Genomic DNA, 22826 nt, shown 5'->3' with positions numbered 1-22826 from the left:
CACTTCAGGCAGTGTTACAGACGCTCAAGAGATATGTGAATCTGGAAAGCGAACAGTGGAGGGCCAATGGTACACTGCTGGTGTTTAACTAGAAGACGAGGTTGTGATGAGGAAGTAGAAGTATGAAACGAAATAAGGGATAATCATCTGAAGTATGGGTTTGAGTAAGTTGAACCGGAAGAAGTGACTAAATAGATGACAAAATCTATGGTGAGGTCAAGAATGTTTCCTAAAGTATTTGTAGCAACAGAAGGCAGGCCAGAGAGACTCAATGCTTTAGTGATTGTTTTAAAGGAAGACCAAGAGATTAAGTGGATATTGAATTTGTACAAAAGAATTAGCAGCACAGATGATGGAATGCTAAACAAGCCGAATGGAAAGCTATTGAGGGCCATAAAATATTAATATTGATTGAAAAGTAGATTTAATAAAAAAGGTAGTGTATTTCTGGTCAAATTGAAGGTCAAACACAATAGGCCTATTAATTCTATTCTCTAAGCAATCTCCAGATTTGAACAAAACTTGCTACAATGTTAATTGAGTGGAAGATGCTGAGTGATTAATCATAATTTTTCATGAATCATTTTAGGTTTGTTCGAACTGATTGTTATGTAAGGGCAATGACTGAAAAACGGATTGTCATAACAGAATTTGGCACTTTTGCTTTTCCTGATCCATGCAAGAATATATTTTCCAGGTAAATCGTCTTGCTTCATTTCATACACAGGATGTACAATTTATACATGACTGGTTGGCACGTTCTGGAAGCAAAACATATTAATTATGTCTTAAATACTTTTACACAGATTTCTTTCCTATTTCCAAGGATTGGAGATTACAGATAATGCTCTGGTTAATGTTTACCCTATCGGAGAAGATTATTATGCATGCACTGAAACCAATTACATAACAAAGGTCAACCCGGAGACACTGGAAACCGTTAAGAAGGTAAACCTTAGTGTCCATGAATGCATTTAAACATTTGTTTCTGCAATGTTTTGAAAGAATATTTCCAATAAAGAACCTCTGCTTGAAAGTTGAATTTAATTTCTTCCTTACCACATCTATGAGAATATTTTATACACAACACATGTGTAAAAATTAGAAAGAGAATCAAAAATATCTAATTTGCTAGTGTGGTAATTAACACGTAATTAACACGTCTACTTGCGATACATATGTGTTTTATAAAAGAGAATATTTTCATATGTTTACCCAGATGAATACTGTTTAAGGCAAGTAAGTTTGCACAACGTATTGGTTTTGCTTCAGTGCATAAGATGTTTACTACTGCCATGGTCTGGATTGCTTGTATGCTTATCTAAAAGTAACAAACTGTGAATGGTAACTACTGGTCAGTGATTCTGCTTATAACTCCATAATTTCTGAAAGCAAGATTTTCTTGGGGAATAGTTATGTATTGATGTTTTCTCTTTTTTGTTTCCGATTGTTATATTTCATGCTATTCTATGTGGCGAATACATCTCCATGGAGAACACACAAACTGCCCGTTTGTGTTGAAAATGGTTAGGGTCCAAATGTTATATATACTAGTAAAAAGATTCCAATTGAAAACCTACACTTCTATCTGTAATGCTCTTTATACACCAAGAAATGGGTGCCCAGCATGTTGTAGGAATTAAAGATTTTCATAATTAGCACTGACTATGAAAATTTGTTACACTGAGAATTTTTGTATGCAAATTTATCCTATGTGGATATAATGAAACATTGATTCGATCCAACCATCTAGATCCTAGGTTGGACACCCTTTTCCTATAGCGTTAATACGCTACAGCAGATAGGCCAAAGCCTTAAAAGGCAAATTACACTTTATACATATATTGCTGTCACAGGGGACATCATGGCGACATACACTCAATGCTCTGTGGTAGAGTGCTGGGGTGATCACTGATTGGATGGGAAAAAGGTAAGAGAGGGAGGTGTTACTGAATCTAACCTTTTTTTTTTTTTTTTAAATTTGTTTTTATTGTTGCCGTCTCATGTTATACATCAACGGTTAGTCATTCTTAAATGCAGCGTCAACATTCAGCTGCAGTCAAGCAGTAGAGCAACTTTTCAAATTTTTGTTTTTCTCCCAAACTCTTAACTTACTACTAAAAGGGTCAAGATATACGATCCGTGTCATAAATCAAATACAACATTGGCGTGAATAGAAGCATCAAAAGGCATTTTACATATTCACTAGCAAAACAAGCCTGCCTGCATTTTCAGTTCATAGGGCCCTGTGCATTTCGCTGCTTCTAATGTCTTCTCCCTTGCTCCCCCCTACTACTCCATATCCTCGTCCTCCCCTGAGCTGTCCCCATCTTCATCTTCAGGCAGAGGCTCACAAATATCCCCCCTGTACGTGTTCCAAGGTGACCATATTTTGTTCCATTTGCGTGGATTAAGCCTCTGTTGGTAAATCGCCCTCTCTGTCAGCATAAGCATGTCCATGTTCCTGCACCACTGAGCCAGGGTCGGGGTCTCCAGCGCCCCCCAATTCTTTGCGATATCCCGTTTTGCCAGCATCATACCAATGATCACCCATCGTTTCCCATGCAGTGTCTGGTCGGTTGGGCCCCACACATTCAGTAGGCAAACCCTAGGGTCAGGTGTGAACGAGTTCTGTAGGGTCTGACTGACCGTGCGCGTTACACGCCTCCAGTACTCTTGTATATTAGGACAGGCCCACAAAGTATGGAACAGCGTACCCTCCTCCCCACAATTTCTTAGGCAGTATGGGTGTTCCGCCCTGTGGATTTTGTATAGTTTCGTGCGGGTGTAGTAAACCCTATGTAATACTTTAAATTGGACTAGTCTAAATCGGGTGGATATACCCGCCTCCCTGGGCGACGCTAATGCTGCGTTCCAGTCCGCCTCATCCAGGTCCCCTATCTCATCCTCCCAATTTTCTTTCAGCTTCTCCAGTGGATCCGGTAAGTTGTTCAGCAGTTTACGGTAGGTGAGGGAGGTAGCAATTGCCTCCATATAGTCCGTAAGCAGTCGGTCCTCTAACGGAGCAGACTCCGGAACCGTCACACCTGGCTCTAACACAGACATGAGCGCGTGCCTAACTTGTACATATCTGTATGTTTCAGTCACCCCAAGATCGTACTGCTCCCTCAGGGTCGCAAAGGAGAGCACGCCATCTCTCGTCCATAGATCGCCCACCGTGGAGATTCCGATGTTATCCCATTGGTCAAACCCTTTACAGCTGCGCAGATTACCGAGGGCCTTGGCATCCCATAGTGGTGTGAGTTTGGTAATCACTCCCTCCCAAGCAAGCCGCCTCTGAGCTTTATGCCATATAGACACCGTGTGTTTGGTAGGTCCTTCCAGCTTCCTCACCATTCCCTTGTTGTAGAGCGGGGCCAGGAGGGTGTTCGTGCCCAGTTGGCGTCTATCCGCCAGGTAGGCCGGGTCATCCTGTGCACCATGGATCCACTGGTTGATCACCTTAAGGTGAGCTGCCCAATAGTACAATTCAAGGTTCGGGAGTGCTATCCCCCCGCTGTACCAGTCTCTAATCAATTTCAAATGTGCTACCCTGGCCGGCTTGCCTCCCCACAGTAGGCCTGACAATTGTGCCGACACTTGGCGGAAGAACGATATTGGGACCATCGCCGGCGTGTTTTCCAGGACATACAGGAAGCGAGGCAGCGCCATCATTTTGAAGAGCGCCGCTCTACCTAGCAGTGTCAAGGGGAGGGTCTTCCAGTGGCGCACGTCTGCCTTCAGCCTGTCCAGCAGGGGCTTAAGGTTCAAGTCCAGAAAGGTCGCATGTTCCCTTGTAATTTGAATCCCCAGGTATTTGAAGGAAAGGGGATCTATGAGCAACTGGCAATCCGTAGGTAGGACCGGAGGATCGCCCTGTACCATATAGAGTATGGACTTGGACCAATTAAGTTTATACCCTGAAGCTGCGCCGTGTCTCTCACACAGTGCCAGTAGGACGGGAATACCATTCGTGAGGTCCGTGAGGTAAATGAGCATGTCGTCAGCATACAGGGAAACCCTATCCTCCCAGCCACCTCCCCACTGTATGCCCTCAGCAGCTGGGTGGTTCTGATAACCGTGGCCAGGGGTTCCAGCACTAAGGCGAATAACAGCGGCGAGAGCGGGCATCCTTGTCTCGTGCCCCTCGCCAGCGGTAGCTCCCTCAAGATATGCCCATTGGCCGTCACCCTTGTCACGGGGTCGGTGTACAATAGTCTGATCCATGATATGAATTTCGAGCCAATACCCATGTGTTCCAGGACCGCAAAGAGATAGCGCCATTCTAACATGTCAAATGCCATTTTGGCATCCAATAACAGCACCGCTGCCGGCTCCGCCAACTGTGGGGCGCGTGCTAGTACCCCGTGCAGCCGTCGCAGATTCAGCGCCGTACTCCGGTGTGGCATAAAGCCCGACTGGTCCGGATGAATCAGGTGCGCCAGATGGGGCATCAGTCTAGTGGCCAGTATTTTTGCCAAAATTTTACTTTCGGCGTTAAGGAGGGAGATTGGGCGGTAAGATCCGCATTCTTCAGGGGGTTTGCCGGGCTTCGGTATTGCGATTATAGTGGCCGTGCGCTGATCAGGAGGTAATTGTCCCCGCTCTTGGCATTCCGCGTACATATGGAGTAAGGGTGTGGACAGCGTTTCGGACATGATCTTGTACCATTCGATCGGCACTCCGTTGGGGCCCAGCGCTTTCCCTGGGTGTAACGCTGCTATAGCTACTTGTATTTCTTCGGCCATCAGGTCCGAGTCAAGCTCGTCCCGTTTGTCCTGGGGGGGAGTACGGGTAGGCACCCCCATGAGAGATCCTTCTGCCATCTCCCGCGTGACCTCGAATTCAGGGGAATATACAGAATGGAAATGGTCTGCCAGGAGTTCCACTATTCGTGCCGGACTGGTATGTATCACACCTTCTGAGTCTTTCAGTTGCAGTATGGCCCTCTGTCCTCCCCGTTTTTTTTCCAACCAGGCTAGGAGTTTACCTGCCTTATCGCCTACGTCATATATCCTACTCGTTGTTGCTGCCATACTGTCCACTACCTTGCGGCGCACATGGTCGGTATGACGCTGCTGACACAGTCGGAGCGCGTGTTGTGTAACCCCAGTCGGGTTCCTCTCGTGGTCCTGTGTTGCCCTGGCAAGTTGCTCCTCTAGATCTAACAATTCCTGACGCCGTGTGTGCTTATGCTGTGTGATAACAGAGATTGCCTGCCCGCGAAGAACCGTCTTGTATGCTTCCCATAGGGTTGTATGTGATGCCACCGACCCTGCATTTTCGGTGAGGCAAGTTCTCGTGCCTCTTTTCAAAGCCTTGGCTATAACAGGTTCTCTGAGGTATCCCGGGTAGATAGGGTAGATGCGTCTATGGGTTCGTTCCTGACTGGAAAGAGTCAGTGTCAGCGGGGAATGATCTGAGACCCCTCGCGGTCTGATTTGAGTGTGAATCTAACCTTTAAGGCATAATAGTGACATTCTTATGCATTTATAATAATGTATATGGGCTATAGTAAATAAGAGAATTAGGCTAAGAGGGAAATAGTCTACATTCTTGATGTGAGCTGTGAATGAGCCCGAATAAGACTGAAAGAATCTTAACCACAAACATTTTATAAAGAAAACAAAACCACCTCTTAGGAAACCATTGAAGCAAGACATTTAAATGACAAATTGTAGCTAATGAGAACAAATTATGCATGTATGAATGTATGCGCTATTTCATTAGCACAAAACTAGTTGAAAGCTATCAGCATGGTCGAAGGCAAAGATACATTCAGCAAATTATCGAAGAAGCTGCACGGGTCTGGGAACAGAAGTGGATTTACTGCAAATGTGAAAACGTATCCTCCAGCCTGTTGATCAGTACATAAGCACCCTCTGTATCTGACTCGCAACTTAATATGGGAGGATGCAACTTGAAGGTTGTTCCCACAGAAAGCTTTTCCTTTAAACCGGAGAAACAATATCCTCATGTTGGTTATGTTGATTGAACGACATGGCTCCAATGACTTTTTCCTTCTAGAAACGAAAAAAGTGCTACAAATTATATTCATTCACAGAGGTCCAACTGGGTAGATGACAGTGGATTCCTCATTTTCATCCTGGACATTGTGTAGCCAATGCTTTTTCCCAGAAGCCCGCTGCTTGCACAGTCAAACGCCTGGGTTGCCAAATAGCAAAACTGCCAAGTCTTGATTCCACCCCCTATCTCTTTTTCTGATGGCATACACTTCCTTTCCCTTTATCTCACTCATGCAGATTCCTTTTCCGTCCTGTTTTCGCCTTGTCAGTTTTTTTCATATCTTTCCCTTCCTCCCTCATTTCACTTTTCTGCCATTCTCTCTTTTGTTCTGGATCAAAGGCTGATGATGTAAAATAAGTCCTGGTCCCTAGAAATGAATGCCAATGGGACCCACCTTAGACCAATATCTCAAAATAAGCACTATGTGTGACCATGTAAATGTATGTGTCTTGTAAAGCGCACTGCTGCCCTGAGGCGTCGTGGCGCTGTAGACCGCTGGGGAACCCATCCTGGCTATCCCTGTGAGATGGTCCCTACTGGGTATCTCCAAGGTGAAACCAGGCATCCCCGGCGAATGTGGGGGGCCGTTGTAGAGATGAGGCAAGCTAATGCCCAGAGTTACCGAGTGTGATCCCTGGTTACAGTGATTCAGAAAAGGGGGTGGTGATGAACAGAGTGTCTGAATTAAGCAGACCACTCTTACCCAGTCCAAAGATCAGGGCTTGATCCATCACCGTTTTTCAGCTCACTGCACCATCCCCGCTCAGAACTTGGCTATATGCAAATTAGTCTGACCCTGGCCCAGTGCATCATGGGAACAGGGCAGACCAAACTACCAAGCCAATTCTTATACTGGGAAGGAAACAAGCTACCGGGGACCGGTTTCTGGCATTTCAGCCGTCTTCGGCCCGGCTTGCTTGAATCCTGATGGTGCAATGAGCTAGGGACTCACATCTGAGTATACCCTTCCACGCTTATGGTGGACAAAAATGATTCAGAAAAGGGGGTGGTGATGAACAGAGTGTCTGAATTAAGCAGACCACTCTTACCCAGTCCAAAGATCAGGGCTTGATCCATCGCCGTTTTTCAGCTCACTGCACCATCCCAGCTCAGAACTTGGCTATATGCAAATTAGTCTGACCCTGGCCCAGTGCATCATGGGAACAGGGCAGACCAAACTACCAAGCCAATTCTTATACTGGGAAGGAAACAAGCTACCGGGGACCGGTTTCTGGCATTTCAGCCGTCTTCGGCCCGGCTTGCTTGAATCCTGATGGTGCAATGAGCTAGGGACTCACATCTGAGTATACCCTTCCACGCTTATGGTGGACAAAAATGATTCAGAAAAGGGGTTGGTGATGAACAGAGTGTCTGAATTAAGCAGACCACTCTTACCCAGTCCAAAGATCAGGGCTTGATCCATCACCGTTTTTCAGCTCACTGCACCATCCCAGCTCAGAACTTGGCTATATGCAAATTAGTCTGACCCTGGCCCAGTGCATCATGGGAACAGGGCAGACCAAACTACCAAGCCAATTCTTATACTGGGAAGGAAACAAGCTACCGGGGACAGACTGATTTGCATATAGCCAGGTTCTGAGCTGGGATGGGGCAGTGAGATAAATAACGGTGATGGATCAAGCCCTGATCTTTGGACTGGGTAAGAGTGGTCTGCTTAATTCAGACACTCTGTTCATCAGCACCCCCTTTTCTGAATCGTTTTTGGCCACTATAGGTGTGGCAGGGTATACTCAGACATGAGTCCCTTTCTCACTGCTCCATCAGGATTCAAGCAAGCCAAGCCGAAGACGGCTGAAATGCCTGAAACCGGTCCCCGGTAGCTTGTCTCCTTTCTGGTGAAGAATTGGCTTGGTAGTTTAGTCTGCCCTGTTCCCATGATGCACTGGGCCAGGGACAGACTGATTTGCATATAGCCAGGTTCTGAGCTGGGATGGGGCAGTGAGATAAATAACGGTGATGGATCAAGCCCTGATCTTTGGACTGGGTAAGAGTGGTCTGCTTAATTCAGACACTCTGTTCATCACCACCCCCTTTTCTGAATCGTCCCTGGTTACAGTAGGCACCGAGGTGAGAATTATCGAGTCCGCTGACCCTGGTCCACGACCCTGCCGCGTCCGGAATTGAACCCTGGTCCCGGGCCGTTCTCTGCTTCCGGGTCTGCCGCCTCTAACCAGTGAGCCACACCACTCCACCATAACTTTGCCAGGTATGTTTGTATGTATATATATATTTAAAGAGCAAAGTTAGCTAGAGAGCAGCATATCACTAAACAAGGAGAGGAGACCTGAGTTCTGATTCTTGATAGTTTACGGTAAACCAAATGTTCATGGGTGGTAGATGCTATCATATGAAGATGTAGTTTATAATCATTTCTGACATGCAGAAGGGTTGGAACAGTTCTGAGGTAATGGGGATATTGTGCCAGGTCCTGTGACCATAGCTAGAGATGGCTTGTCCGCTAGTCTTCTGTGTTTTTCAGTGTTGTTTATTTCAAGTTTGGTGATGTACACCTTAAATAGTTAATTTCTCTGCCAGGCATTGAGGAGTGCCAGCTTTGGTGGCCTTGTATCCCGAAGATGATACATGCTTGGAGATACAGCCAGCATAGATCCATCTGGGTTTGACTGATAGGATTAAACTTTTTAGGCCTTTGATGAGACTCACTCCCATATGTCAGATGCCTTTCGGACGGGCAGTGTGGTGTAAGGAGTTCCCCACAGCAAAGCATTGCCTCCATCTTGGCACTAGGTAAGAGGACTATGATTTGGATAATTGTTTTAAAGTTAATGTCTACGAAGCAGACTTTGCCTTTCTCCAGGATGAAGAGCTGAAACCAGGTTTTCTTACCAATTTGTTATTTGAAGGAAATGTCAGTGTCTATGGTGAGACTTAGTGAATTTGCAGTCAGTGTCATCTCGGGGAGGAACCCGTTCAAGCACATTTTGGAAAGCTAGGCTTTAATGTGTTACTGTTGGTCAATGGTAGGAATTCTGACTTGGTCCTTGTGAGTTTTAGTTAGGCACTATTCATCCAGTTCTGGATGAGATTGAGGCAGGTTTTAGTCGATGAATGTCGTGTGATGAAGATTTTCAGAGAGTTGTTTGCTATTGGCTTACTGATGGAACTTGATGATTTTCGTGTTAAATGCCATTCCAAATGGTTCCATGTAGAGCTTGACGACAGTGTGGGATTTGGAACACTCCTCAAGAGACCAGTACTTTCTGAGAACTTAATGTTCCCATTTAGAAAATTTGTGGTGGTTGATGAAGTAGGAAATTAATGAATTCAGATCTGTGTCAAAAATCCCCCTTCATGTTTGCAGCGTATGTATTGGTGCTTCGTTGTGTTGGAGGCTGCATATAGGACACTTTGAATCAAGAGGCAGGTTAATTCTTGTTGGCTATTAAGAGAGCCCAATTAAATATCTGAAGGATGTCAGTCTATGCACCAGCACCTTCTAAACCAAAAGGGGCAGTCCTGACAGAGGTTACTCTTGCTGATGTGGTGTTATAGTTTTTTTGTTTTTTAAAAGTTTTTTAAAAAGTTTTTATTGAGGCTTCACCATAAGCATCATGGTGCATACAGTTCAGCAATGTCATCAGTCAGTTACAGAGGATTAAGGCACATTCAATAGTAGCAATTTTGCAGAATTGTAATTGTCTCTGAGGTACGTAACAGAATAAAACCGATCCCACATAGTGGAGGCAATCGTCCTGGGAAGGCGGATAGAGAAATAACGGTAATCATACAAGTAGAGTCCCTCGTGTCCCTTCTCCAGGCAACAGTCGCCCGCACGATAGTGCGCTCTGGGTCATTTACAGGGGCGTCATGCTCCGAGGTGTCGTCTGCTAGGCTATGTAGGTATGTGACCAGAGGACCCCATATATCATGCGGCCTGCAAGTGCTCGGCATAAGATTTAAAAATTCTGTTAGTTGTGTCGGGAATATGCCGTATCAGCAAGCCAAAGTTGGAGCGCCAGTGCCAGTCTCTGCTCCCAGTGTATTGCCACTCAACGTTTGGCCAGGACCAGCAGCATTGACACAAGGCATCTGTGGGCATCGGGCACCTCCTTAATGTAGCCCAGTAGGCAAAGAAGGGGATTAGGTGTGAGGGTGATCGATGTGACAGCACCAATAGACGCGCACACCTCGAGCCAGAGTGCAGGCGCTTTTGGGCAGGAACATGCTAAATGTATAAATGAGACATCAGGTGAAGCGCAGCACAGGCAGTGTGCATCCGTAATGAGGCCTATTCTGTGCTGCGCGATTGGAGTGCGGTATAACCTATGGAGGAACTTGAAGTGTATTTGTCTGAGTCGGTAATTAGGGGAGAGGTTTTCGGTTTGGCACTGGTAGATGTAGCCGCCATGGATAGTGAGTAAAGTCTAGTGATGAGTTTATGGTGTGTTGTGGCTGTGTGGATATATTCTAATGCTGTGTTAATTGGAGGTGTCGCTGGGAATGAATTATTAGTGCTTTTACATGTCACCCGCATCTGGTAATATAGTACGCTGTCTAGTAGTGTGGGCGTCCCTGTAGTAGTGCGTTCAGGGGGAAGAAGGAAACGGCCGTCTGAGCATAGATTAGCATAAATGTTTGTACCGAGCGCTTTTTCATGGAGCTCCATGCCAGGATTTTGCAGCAGGGGAAAGGCGGGGTTTGCAGTAAATTGCATGGATGGAACATATAAGGTGTAGTACCACTGTATTTACGGCGTCCCTCCCATGCCCAGCGCAAGCCTTCAATAGAATTTTTTTCTTTCTGGGGGTTTTTGTAGGGCTGAAACAGTGCGGTGCTAAGCAGCCAGGGGGAGGCCAAGTTGCCTCCACAGCAGTGTGCGGTTGGAATGGAGTTGGGTGGAGCCAGAAGTGCAAGAAGCCATCAGGTCAGGAGCCCCCAGGCCTACGTGTGCAAAGGGCTGCGTTAGGATATCTAGGCGATGCACTGTTGGCGCCCTGCCCAATCTCGAATGATTAGGTTGGATCAAAGTCTATTAAAAAAATGCATGAGCTGGAGCTGTATATTTAGGAACAAATATAGGAACAAATATAGGAACTAAGGCAAGACAATATTTTTTGCAATTGCGATGCGGCTAGATAAGGAGAGGAGCGGCAGTTTGTTCCAAATTGAGAATTTGGCTTCCAGCCATTCAGTGGCTCTGCCATAGTTAGAGGACCAGATTTTGTCAGTATTCCTGCTGAGCCAAACACCCAGATATTGTGTTGGTTCAGTTGCCCATTTGAGCAGGAACTCAGTTGTGCAGGGTTGTGCGGCATCCATCAAGGGGAATACAATGGATTTACTCCAGTTGACTTGTATGCCCGAGAGTACCCCAAATCGTATGACCTCTCTGGTCATGGAATGAGAATTTGCCTAGCCTTAGTGCTGGTAAGTTCCAATTCTATTAAGGACTCCGAGGTGAGGATTATGCCATTCTTTCTATCGCTTTTTTTTCCACAGCAGCAAGAAAAAATGTACAAACAAACTACTTTTCCCATGAACATTCGGGAAAAAACCAAAATCGAACATGAGTCCTATCACAGTGTCCATGCACGGGCAGCTCCCATCATGCTCTGCTGTCCTTTCCTCTTCCTCTTTCTTCGCGCGAAGCCCATACACTGGTCCAATCACGCATCCTGTTTGGAACTCTCAGTCCCTGCAAAAGAACACATTATCATATCTAGCCCGTTCCAACAGAACGACATCATTCAAACTGAAGAGCAGTACAACGCAGAGCAACAGCAATTCATCCATTAGAGTATCATAAAAGATTTACTTACATTGCATACGGGGAGGGTCCACTTCCAGGAAGTCACTGGGGGGGGGGATAATCCTCGTCTCCGAGTCCTTAATAGAATTGGAACTTACCAGCACTAAGGCTAGGCAAATTCTCATTCTATGGCAGGACCGGAGGCTTCGGATTATGCCAGTTCAAAGCTTATCGACAACCAGCCGAGCTACTTCTATAACTGGCTTGAAATAGAACCTCTTGAATGTGGAGTCCGAGGACCAATCGGCCACTCTCATCACATCCTCCAGTCGAGCCCCGAGGGCAAAAGCTTTTCAGGCCATAGCTGCTCTCGCCGAGTGGGCGCCTAATTGCTTGGTATCAATCCCCGCCTCCTGCATTACCCAACGCACCCAACGGGCGATCGTTGTCGAAGTAACAGCCTTGTACGGTTTCCGTAGGGCAATAAGAACTTGTCTCTCACCCAGAGGGCGAGTATCATCAGTCATATCTTCATAAGCACAGAGGCACTGCAAAACACACAGTTTGGGGGAGTCCTGAAATGCAGGGTAGGAAATAACCCTAGTAAGGGTCTTAGTCCGCCTACTGACAGTGAAAGAAACTCCATCTGGAGAAAAAACTCTGGCCGTGATAACTAGCGCTCGCACATCCGGGACCCGTCTGCAAGATATCAGGCACAACAACATAGCTAACTTAGCAGTCAACTCTTTACGAGACAAGAACCTGTTCGGTTGCCAAGAAAGGAACAAATTCAACACTCTGTTCACGTCCCACAGGACGGAGTACCGAGGCTTTGGCGGCAATGAAAGGCGGATACCTCTCAGGAGTCTACAAACCAAAGGATGTTCCCCAACTGGGGAACCCTGCACCAAGTCGTGCCCTGCTGACATCGCAGATCGGAAGGTATTGATCGACCAATAGGCCAGTCCCTCTTGAGCCAGTTCGGCCAAGAAATTCAGGACATGGACTACAGCTGCCCCCACGGGATCAAAATTCCGTTGCACACACCAACGACTCCATCCATGCCATGCAGATCTGTATCGCTTGGTCGTGCTGTCAGCCCAGGCTTTGGAAAGCAAGTCCTCTGCCTTTCCCGAAAGGCCCGGGAGCGTCCAAAGACGCCTGAGAGCCTCCATGCCATCATTTGCAGAGAGCCCTTTTGGACCAACCAGAGGGGAGCTCCTTCTGGATTGAGGAGAATGTGAGGAGACTGGGGGAGTAGGATTGGAGAATCCCAGGAAAGTTCCAGTTGAACTGGAAACCAAACTTGAGACCTCCACCACGGAGTGATCATCACCACCTGCGCCAACTGATGGCGTAGCAACGCTGACACGCGCGTTGTCATCGAGAATGGGGGAAACGCATACCCCTGCTCGACCGACCAGTCCTGGAGGAACGCATCTGTCGCCTCCGCCTGTGGATAGGGGCGCCAACTGAAGTACCTCGGGAGTTGATGATCCAGGCGGGATGCAAAAAGTCCACTGAGAATGGACCCCACCGGTCCGAGAGCCTGGAGAACAGAAGAGGATCCAGCTTCCAAACGCTGGCATCTAGGATGTTCCTGGAGTGACAATCGGCCACCTCGTTCTGACGTCCCGGCAAATACTCCGCCGTGACCGACACCTGATGGTCCAGGCAAAAGTGCCAAAAATCTCTGGCGAGGTCCGCCAGCATTTTGGATCTGGTGCCACCCAGATGGTTGATATAACGGACTGCCGACACATTGTCCATCCTGAGAAGGACGCAAGATTGCACTCTGTCTTTGGTCCACATTGCACCGCGAAGGAGCCCGCCAGTAACTCCAAGCAGTTGATATGTAAAGATTGCTCGAAAGCGAACCAGGCGCCACCCATGGAGAAATCCCTGCACCTGGCTCCCCAGCCTGAACGACTGGCGTCCGACTCTATCACGATGTCGGGAGCTGAGCCAAAAATCGCACGGCCATTCCAGGCCTCCATGTTCGTGAGCCACCATTTCATCTCATCTCTCACATCGTCTGATAAAGGAACTAGCTGAGAGTACTTTAGCCCTTTCCTGAGGTGGTACGCCTTCAAGCATTGCATGGCCCGATAGTGGAGGGGACTTGGAAAGATAGCCTGAATCAAAGACGACAACAGGCCCACCAACCGCGCCAGGTGACGTAAAGATATCAATGGTTTCGCCAGAGTTTGGCGCAATTCGTGTCTGATCTTCGTCATCTTCCTGGCGGGCAGACTCAAGGTGGAAGAAACCGAATCTATGCTGAAACCGAGAAAGGTCGCACACTGGACGGGAACTAGAAGGGAATTCTTCTCGTTGATTACAAAACCCAAACCCTGAAGAAGGTTGATCGCGGACTGCAACTGAGACTGCAGTCGTCTCGGGCACTGGTCCATGAACAGCATGTCGTCCAAATACACGATCATTCTGACACCTCGAGCCCGTAAGGCCTCCACCGCCGGACGCAACACCTTTGTGAAGCACCATGGCACTGAGGATAGCCCGAAAGGTAGTGTGGTGAACTCGTAAACCTGATCGCCCCACCTGAACTGGAGGAAACGACGGTGTGGAGGGAAGATCGGGACCGCTAAGTAAGCGTTCTTTAAGTCGAGCCTGACCATCCAATCGGACGGGCGTAAAACATCTTGTAAGAGGTGAATCCCCTCCATCTTGAAATGGCGGTATACCAGCCATTCGTTGAAGTCTTTCAAATTGATCACCGGGCGCCGGCCCTCGTCGACTTTGTCGACTAAGAAGAGATTGCTTAGGAAACCTGATGGGTGTTCGCAAGCGCAACAAATCGCCCCTTTTTGGAGGAGGGCAGCGACCTCTTCGCTCACCAAAGCCGCATCGCGCTGGGAAAAGGTAATGGGGCGAGGACGCTGAAGCTGACACGGATGGCCATGGAACTCCAACTGGAAGCCCTGCACCGTCTGCAGCACCCAGGCATCGCTGGTAAGGGAGGCCCACGCTGGGAAGAACTGCGCTAGTCGCCCCCCTACTTGCAAGCTCGCGGAAGGTAGCACACTCACCTCGTCCACCGCACTGATGTTGGCCTCTTTGACCACCACGTCCTCTGAGCTTCTGCCCTCTGGTGGGGTAGAAATTGTTGAATCGGGCATTGTCTTGAAACTGCCCGCATCCGGAGCCTTGTCCTCTGTCAGAGCTGGCGCCTCGACCGAACGAGCGGCCCCTGCCTCGTCCGGCCTCATCAAAAACACGAGGGGCGAAGACCTTTTTGATGTTGGACTGAACCCGGTCTAAGGAAGTGAAGGTCGCCACGAACTTCCCGAGCTCTTAAATAAATGGATCTCCAAACAAACCACCCTGGGCCACAGCGCCAGCCTCGGACAAGGCGAGGTCACCCAGCTTGGGGTCCACTTTTATTAAGAGCGATCGCCTCCTCTCTGTAGAGAGGGCACATTTGCATTGCCCAGAAATATGAGGCGCGCTGAGCCCAGTTTGATAGCACCTCCGGGGAAATCATGTCCCCCGACACCTTCGCTTCCTCCGCCATGTCCAAAATTTTTGTCATGGGGCCGACCGCACCCAGGAGCTTGTCCTGGCATGTACGCCAGGACCTGTCTATCCCCTTTCGGGGATCCTTGACGAATTTTGCCAGGAAGGTAGCCATCTTTGGGTCGATGTCAGGAGTCATGGCTACCTTGCCCTCAAGAGAGGGCCGAGGGCACTCCGCCCGAAGGCGGCTACGGGCATCCTTATCCACCGGCCTCCTGAGGCGATTCGCAACATATTGGGCCACCTTGTCACATGGGACCCATTCGGACGATCTGGAGTGGACGATGTCGTCTGGATCCAACATGTCCGACGGACCCGCGGAGGTGGATGGTTGAGATGGCAGCCATGACCTGGAGGAACATGCCTCCTCCTCCGAGTCCGGAGAGTCATCGTCCTGCTGTGGCTCCGGGGACATTTTACAGGGTGTAGGAGGTGGAACCTCCACGGGGAGAGTCTGAGGGGATTGGGAGCCCTCCAAGGCCATAAAGGCACTCTTCACCCTCGCGAAAGCCGCAGGGTCAACCCCCTCAGTACAAGGCTTCTTAGGGGGAGGGGGTGGAGGGGACGTGTCCAGGCCAGAGGCCGGAGCAGGCGCAGGGATAAGAGCGGCGAGCTTAGTGTACGCCTCATCCAAATGCGCCGAGAGCCGTTGCTCAAGGGGTACCATTGCCTGGTCTACCGCCCGATAGATCGAGTCGTCGACCGCTTGATAAAAGTCATTGTCCAAGGGGACGTAATTCAGAGGATCCTCCTCTGTATACTGGTCCGACTCCCTCTGCATATTGAGGTAAATTAGGCTCGAAAGGGCAGAGAGGTCCGCAAGGAGACCGGAATTGACCCCCAAAGGGCACTCTATGGTCTGGGGAGGTCCCAGCGATATGGGTGGCCAAAGGCACACAATTAACGGGACTAGCCCTTGGAAACGCTGCAGCTCTCAGATTTCAGGGGCGCCACCCGGCGAAGCGTTCCCACGCCGAACACCGGCACAATTACGACCCCGAAGGGTGTTCAAAGTCTCAGTACAACCCAAAGAGGGCGTCAAAGAAGCAAGGGGAAACCTAAATTGCGACCCCGAATGGTGTCAGAGCCGGGTGGCCGGGTACAGGCTACACGCTGGTGAAAGAACCGCGCCAGAACGCTCCAGAAAGCATCTGACAGCGGTCCCGCAGCAGCCGAGACACCGAACACTAGCGGCGAGATAACCGCACCGCACACTACTGGGCACCAGAATCGCGTGAGGAGCGCGGAAGCGTCCCGGGATCGAAGAAGGGAATCTGTGAGGTAAAAACAAAACAAGCGCCTGACCCAGGGCCAAAACGCTCAAGCCACAGAACCCACAAACCCAGGAGAGAAGAAAAAACCAACTTAACTTGCTGCGGGCAGCGAAGTAAGAGGAAGAGGAAAGGACATCAGAGCATGATGGGAGCTGCCAGTGCATGGACACTGTGATAGGACTTATGTTTGATTTTGGTTTTTTCCCGAATGTTCATGGGAAAAGTAGTTTGTATATTTTTTCTTGCTGCTGTGGAAAATAAAGCGATAGAAAGAATGGCATAATCCGAAGCCTCCGGTCCTGCCATAGAATCTAAATTCTTGTGGGGCTCTCGAATAAATAATGCAATATCATCTGCATACATAGACGTGACCAATGCGTGAGTGGAGAACCCAATGACCCGGTGGGTGTGGTGTTGGCAGAGCCGAGCCACCAGGGGTTCCATGGCAATGGCAAACAGCAACGGCGACTGGGCAACCCTTCTGTGTGCCCCTGGGGATTTTGATGGGGTTGGCGATCTGGCCGTTAAGTTTGATACACGCTGTAGGGAGAGTGTATAGCAGTTTAATATTCTGAAAAAGGCCTGCGCTGAGGCCCAGGTGAGCCAGCAGAGGAAACAGTAAGGGCCATTCGAGACAATCAAACGCTTCAGTAGCGTCGAGAAGCGCAGCGACCTCGGGGAGAGTGGAAATAATTTGGGGTATGATGGAGAAGATGGTTCGGATGGTATGCGAGGTGGCACAGCCAGGGATAAAGCCAGAATGGTCCGAGGGCACTATCAGCAACATGAGGGGAAGCAGCCGGTTTGCCAACACCTTGGCCAGTATTTTATTGTCCGTGGTAATGAGGGAAAGTGGACGGTAGGAGTCACAGAACGTGGGAGATTTGTCGTGTTTCAATAGAAGTGTAATGAGCACCTCGCGGAGTGAGGGAGGAAGGCAGCCAACCTCAATGGACTCATTATACATCTTCCCCAGATGGGGTATCAAGAGTGGTGCATATTCTTTATAAAAAGCGGGCGTGAGTACATCTGTGCCAGGGTTCTTGTCGATGGGGAGTCCCAAAATAACCTGGGTGATATCCTTGTTGGTGAATGCGAAAGGTTTAACGGTGCACCGGGCTGAGCCACAGGAGTTTGATAGAGTCAAAATATTGAAAGTCCGCAAGAAAGGAAGGTGCACTCCGATTGAAGTCTGTCAGGAAACACACACGTAGTCCAAAAATTCTTCTTTTTATTGAAGATGTGTGTTTTTTAAAACTGGCATACAGCCAACGCGTTTCATTCCCTAGTGCCACGGGAACTTCGTCAGGGCTGTAATAATCATAACAAAAATGACTTAAATATACATATAATACATACAAATACACACTACACATTAGACAATAGATTTTAGACAATACCAATCATGACCCAAGATCAATACAATGATTAAAACACAAAAGTTTTCAAAGGAACAACACGAGAACAATACAATGCCAAGATAAAACAAAGTACATAAACATGTGAAAAGAACACATATGACCATGCAGTTTAATCAAAAAATAAGTAAAAGGAGTGGGGAAAAAATAGAGTAGAATAGGAAGTATATATTAATATATAACGCGTTGGCTGTGTGCTGGTTTTAAAAAACAAACAACTTTAAAAAAAAAAAGAAGATTTTTTGGACTACATGTGTGTTTCCTGACTGACTTCAATCAGAGTGCATCTTCCTTTCTTGTGGACTTTCTCTATTAATTGACATACTTCAGCAGCGGATGCCGGAAGTATTTGTACTCATGTGGGATATATGAAACTGGTGGAATTTAAGTGCTTGACCTTGGTCAGCTGTTGTGTGCATTAGAGTCAAAATATTATTGAAGGGAGTCAGGGTCTTCCACAGATCCCGCGGTATAGAGTTGGGTATAAACACTGGTGATTGTTTTAATAATATCATCCGGTGCTGTGATTCTGTCTCCCAAGTCGGATCGAAACTCCGTCATATAGGTAGATGCGTGGGGTTTACGTAGCAGGTTAGCCAAAGTTCTGCCCGGGCGCTCACCCTTGTCATACCTGCAGGCCGCAGCCTCACAACCCAGATAGCTGACTTCACGGTCAGCTTCTGAGTGATACTCGGAGGTTTTAGCCCGAATGCTAGCGAGAGTATCTGGGCTTGAGTTGGAGCAGTAGGTATTGTCTAGGACTGAGAGTTCTGATTCCAAGCGCTTAAGGGAGCCCGCTAATATCCCACAGGACCCTGGCCTGTTTTGCGATGCATAACACGCTTATCACCACCTTAAAAGATTCCCAGAGAATCGACCAAACCGGTGTTCAGCTCAAAGATCTCCAAAATGGCACTGCGCACTTCTTCCTTAAAAACAGTGTCCCGGGAGGGATAGGGTGGCAGGCGCCAGGAGAACATGCGCTGGTGGGTCTGCGGGATCCCTAGCGTAAGGAGGACTGGAGTATGGTTGGCTAGAGTACGGGCATGTGCTCAGCCGATAATGTCCAGTTGGCAACATCTCTGGTTGCCATAAGTCTATGCATGGCCAGGAGCCATGTGTTGTGGATACGCATGTGCCCTTGACATTCTTGGGATGGGTGTGGTGCCACAAATCTACCAGGGCATTATCCTGTATCAGCATGTGGAGTGTAGCCGTGGTCTGTGGGTGTTGCGTGCGCACACCAGATCTATCCAAAGTGCTGTTAGGCGCTATATTAAAGTTGCCACCCCAAATAACAGGATGTGATCCACATGTGGAGATCAGTCTCCATACGTTTAAAAGAAAATCCGGATCACTGAGATTGGGGCCATAGATGGCCGCCAGTATTAAAGGCTGGGAATAGAGTGTGCCCATCAAAATTACATATCTGCCTGTAGAATCTATGTGTATGTGGTCAGTGCACCATGGTAGACCCCGCCTGATTAGAATAGCGACCCCTCTAGCATAATTAGAGTATGCCGCCGAATGTGACTTTCCCCAGTGGCGAGCCCTAAACCTTGCAGTATTGATCGAGGCAAGTTTCATCTCCTGCAAGAAGCATATGTCGGCATTGTGATGAGCTAAGTAAGCATGGATGAGCCTAGACTTCCGGTGATCATTTATTCCCCTAATATTCCAGGTAAAGAAGGTCACCATAGCCATACAAGTGTACTACGCCTGGTGTGTGAGCCCTATAGAGACTATGTCTGCCTGCCTCCAGACATGGTGCCATTCCGCATCGTCATTGATTGTGACAGAAAATAACAGGTGCTGAACATGGTGTACAGTTGGAAAGAACATAGATCCACACTGAAGGGTCGAGAAGTGTATCCCCAAGAACAACAACCCAATCCCACCCACCACCCACTCCAACCCCCCCACTGCCCACCCCAACCCCCCATTCAGGTTGAGAAACAGTCCCCCAACCACCCCCAGCATCAAAAAAAAAATGGAGGCACAGGCAACAGGTGGGAATCATCCCAAGTGGGAGCGAGGGCTCAGCCGGACCATCCCACCATCAGAGACGGAGTAACCGTGCGAGGATTACAAAAATTACAGTCAACTCAGTTAGCAAATTCAATTACCCATTGGGAAGAGCAATACTAGCAGAGGAATAGGAGATAAGCGGTATCACCTCAAAAGGGGCAAATAAGAGTACATGACCTCAGTGCGCTCAGTGCAAACAAAGGTCGGACGAGGGGTTAATCATTATCATTATTACTTAGCTGACCAGTCTCTCCTTTTCAATGCTGGGGCTGCAAGCGTTCCTTGTTCAGTTGCTTGGCAAACAAAGCTGCTGCCTTTGGATCTGTGAAGTATTGGGACTTGCCATCCACATCTATTCTTACTTTAGCAGGATAGAGGAGGGCATAATTGAGGGTGAGCTGTTGCAACTGTCTCTTGGCCGGTAGGAAATCTCTTCTGGCATTTTGAACGTTCAATGTGAAGTCTGGGTAAAAAGCCAGCCTGTTACCCTGATGTCGCACCTCCTTCATCTCTCTAGCCTTCCGAAGGATAGTATCCTGGTCACAATAGTTTAGGATACGGGCAATTATTGGTCTCGCCATGGCCACAGGCAGAGGTCTGGGGCCAGTGATTGGCGAGCCTGTTCCACGATTAAGCACTCCGACAGTGCCAGACCAAAAAGCTCACGGAGCAAGGACTCCAGATAACCTTCAGCTCTTCCCATTGCCATGGTTTCCGGGATACCAGTAATGCGAAGGATGTTTCTCCAGGATCTTGCCTTGAGATCTTCGTTTTTAGCTTGTATGAGGTTCAGTATTTTATCCATTTTAAGAAGTTTGTGTTGTGTTTCAGCTATGGAGTTGTCAGCATCGCAGACCCAGGCCTCCAAATGTGTAATACGATTATCATGGGCATCAACGCGTTGCTTTACCTGGTCCAGACGTATCGCCAAGTGGTCAATTTTAGAGTCAATGGTCTTTAGGTTCTTAACATCTAGGAGTATCAATTTGATATTGTCAACCTGGGTGGCAGGGGCCTCTGTGTGCATGGCCTGATCACCCGCATCCTACAATGCAAAATTCAATTTGGGTTGTTTTTTGGTCTCTTTTCCTCATGGCGAGCAGAGGGCAAGGAGGGCAGGTGTAAGCACAACAGGTGAAGCACACAGCCCAGTATTTAGTCGCTGAATGCTGGGGGGGAGGGAGTCCAGACAGGGGCACAGAGCGCTCAATCTCCAGCCATCTACGTAATTCTGAAGTCACCCAAGGCCATTAGGTGTGTGTGCAAGAAGGCCAGCGTTACGCTCTGATGTAGCAAGAGCAGTCTTTTAAGGGATGTATTGGCAGGAGACGGGGGAGACAACACACTGCAACCCCAAAGTCACTAGATCTCCCAATATGAAGTTCCCATTCAGTTCAGGGGGCCACCTGTGTTTAGATAGGCTATGGCACCACATTGGGACTGCGCAGATCCAGTTGCAGGATGGGGACAGTCGTCTTCTTCAGCAGGCAGAAGCACCAGGAATGGCCAGCCGGCTGCAACTTCCCCAGTAGCGAGGCTAGCAGATCGCAAGGTCCAGGTGAGGCAGGGGGGGCAAGTACAATTTGAGTAATGTGCCAGGAATGAGCGCAAACTCACCAGTGCCAAATCACGGGGGCCTGGCGTTTCCAATGATGGTTCCTGTCTGATAGTGTGACACTTGCGTAGCATGGTAGCCCAGAACAGGAGCACACTGCGGCTGGCAGCGCAATCCGCAGCTTTCCAGCATCAGGCCCCCCGACGTGCGGTAGCTCCATATGCAAACTCAATACCCCGGGGCGTAGGCAGTCCGCACGCAGCAATCCAGTTGAAAACCGCAATGTTGCTCGCATGCCTCACAGGCCCAGTGGCTGGGGCAGCAGTGTCTGCAGGTGGGTAATTAGCTCTCCATCCGAGATCCAAGAGGGAGGGGGGGAAGGCCAACAGGATCGGTGTGTGCTGGGACTGCCATTTTGTGCGTTTGTAGAGGGGTCATGTCCCCCCAGCCAGGAGGGTCTGCTGCTCCTTGTAGTCCAGCAGTAGGGCACTGGATTCGGCAGCAAGTTGTGCGGACACAGGATTCGGTGAGTGAGGCCGCGTTGCAGCAGTACGGCCTTTCCTTTGTCCTCGCAGTTACGTGACTCGCCAGCCGCACCCAGCCGATGTAGGCCACTTCTCAAAGTAGGTTCACTGGGCAGCCTGGGGACTCACAAGTGGTCCCAGCCGTGCCACATGGTGCCCAGAAGCACGGGCCAGCGTCTGTGAGCTACAATGGAGAGCTCTCTGCAGGATTTTGGCAGATGACACTCGCACGGTCAGCAGAGCTCACTTATGGTGCAGCCATCTTGCCACCGGAGAAACCACGCCTGATGTGGTCTTATAGTTTAATGGGAACTGCTTGCCTGAAGATTTTGCTTTGAAAAGGTAGGTGAGTAATTAAGTTAGTTGGCTACATCATCCAGTTCCAGGGTAGGCTTTTCAACCAGGGAAGAACTTGCTCTGTTTTAAGAGCATGTGGGAACGTTCGACTGAAGCAAAACTTGCTGCAATTGAGGAGTGTGTTAAAGATAGCCCTTTAGGGGATTTCATGATGTATGAAAGTAGTATGTAGTCTTTATGCATGTTGGCCTTCAGACAACTGATGTTGTTGAGTTATGATTGTGAGAATTTGAAGGAAATTCACTTAGGGTGAAGCATTGGGGCATGTGTCGGGTCACTGAGGGCTATAGCTAAAGACACGTGGAAGAGCTCCAGGTCAGAGGACTGCTCCTGATCCTACCTTGGTACCTGCCTTGAAGCCGCTCACTTGCATTC

The 22826-nt window shown here is 48.6% G+C and overlaps 1 protein-coding gene across 1 annotated transcript in view; it reads left to right on the top strand.

The window, feature by feature from the left end:
* Window positions 1–22826, top strand: part of RPE65 (retinoid isomerohydrolase RPE65) — a 171167-nt gene that overhangs the window by 45309 nt on the left and 103032 nt on the right. The window contains exons 4-5 of the mRNA XM_086936250.1: window positions 590–697; window positions 807–948. Coding sequence (XP_086792376.1) covers window positions 590–697; window positions 807–948 — 250 coding nt within the window. The remainder of the gene's footprint in view (window positions 1–589; window positions 698–806; window positions 949–22826) is intronic.

Source organism: Lissotriton vulgaris, chromosome 1_1 (assembly GCF_964263255.1).
Source record: "Lissotriton vulgaris chromosome 1_1, aLisVul1.2, whole genome shotgun sequence".
Classification (NCBI taxonomy): Eukaryota; Metazoa; Chordata; class Amphibia; order Caudata; family Salamandridae; genus Lissotriton; species Lissotriton vulgaris.
This window is presented reverse-complemented; position numbering and strand designations above follow the sequence as displayed.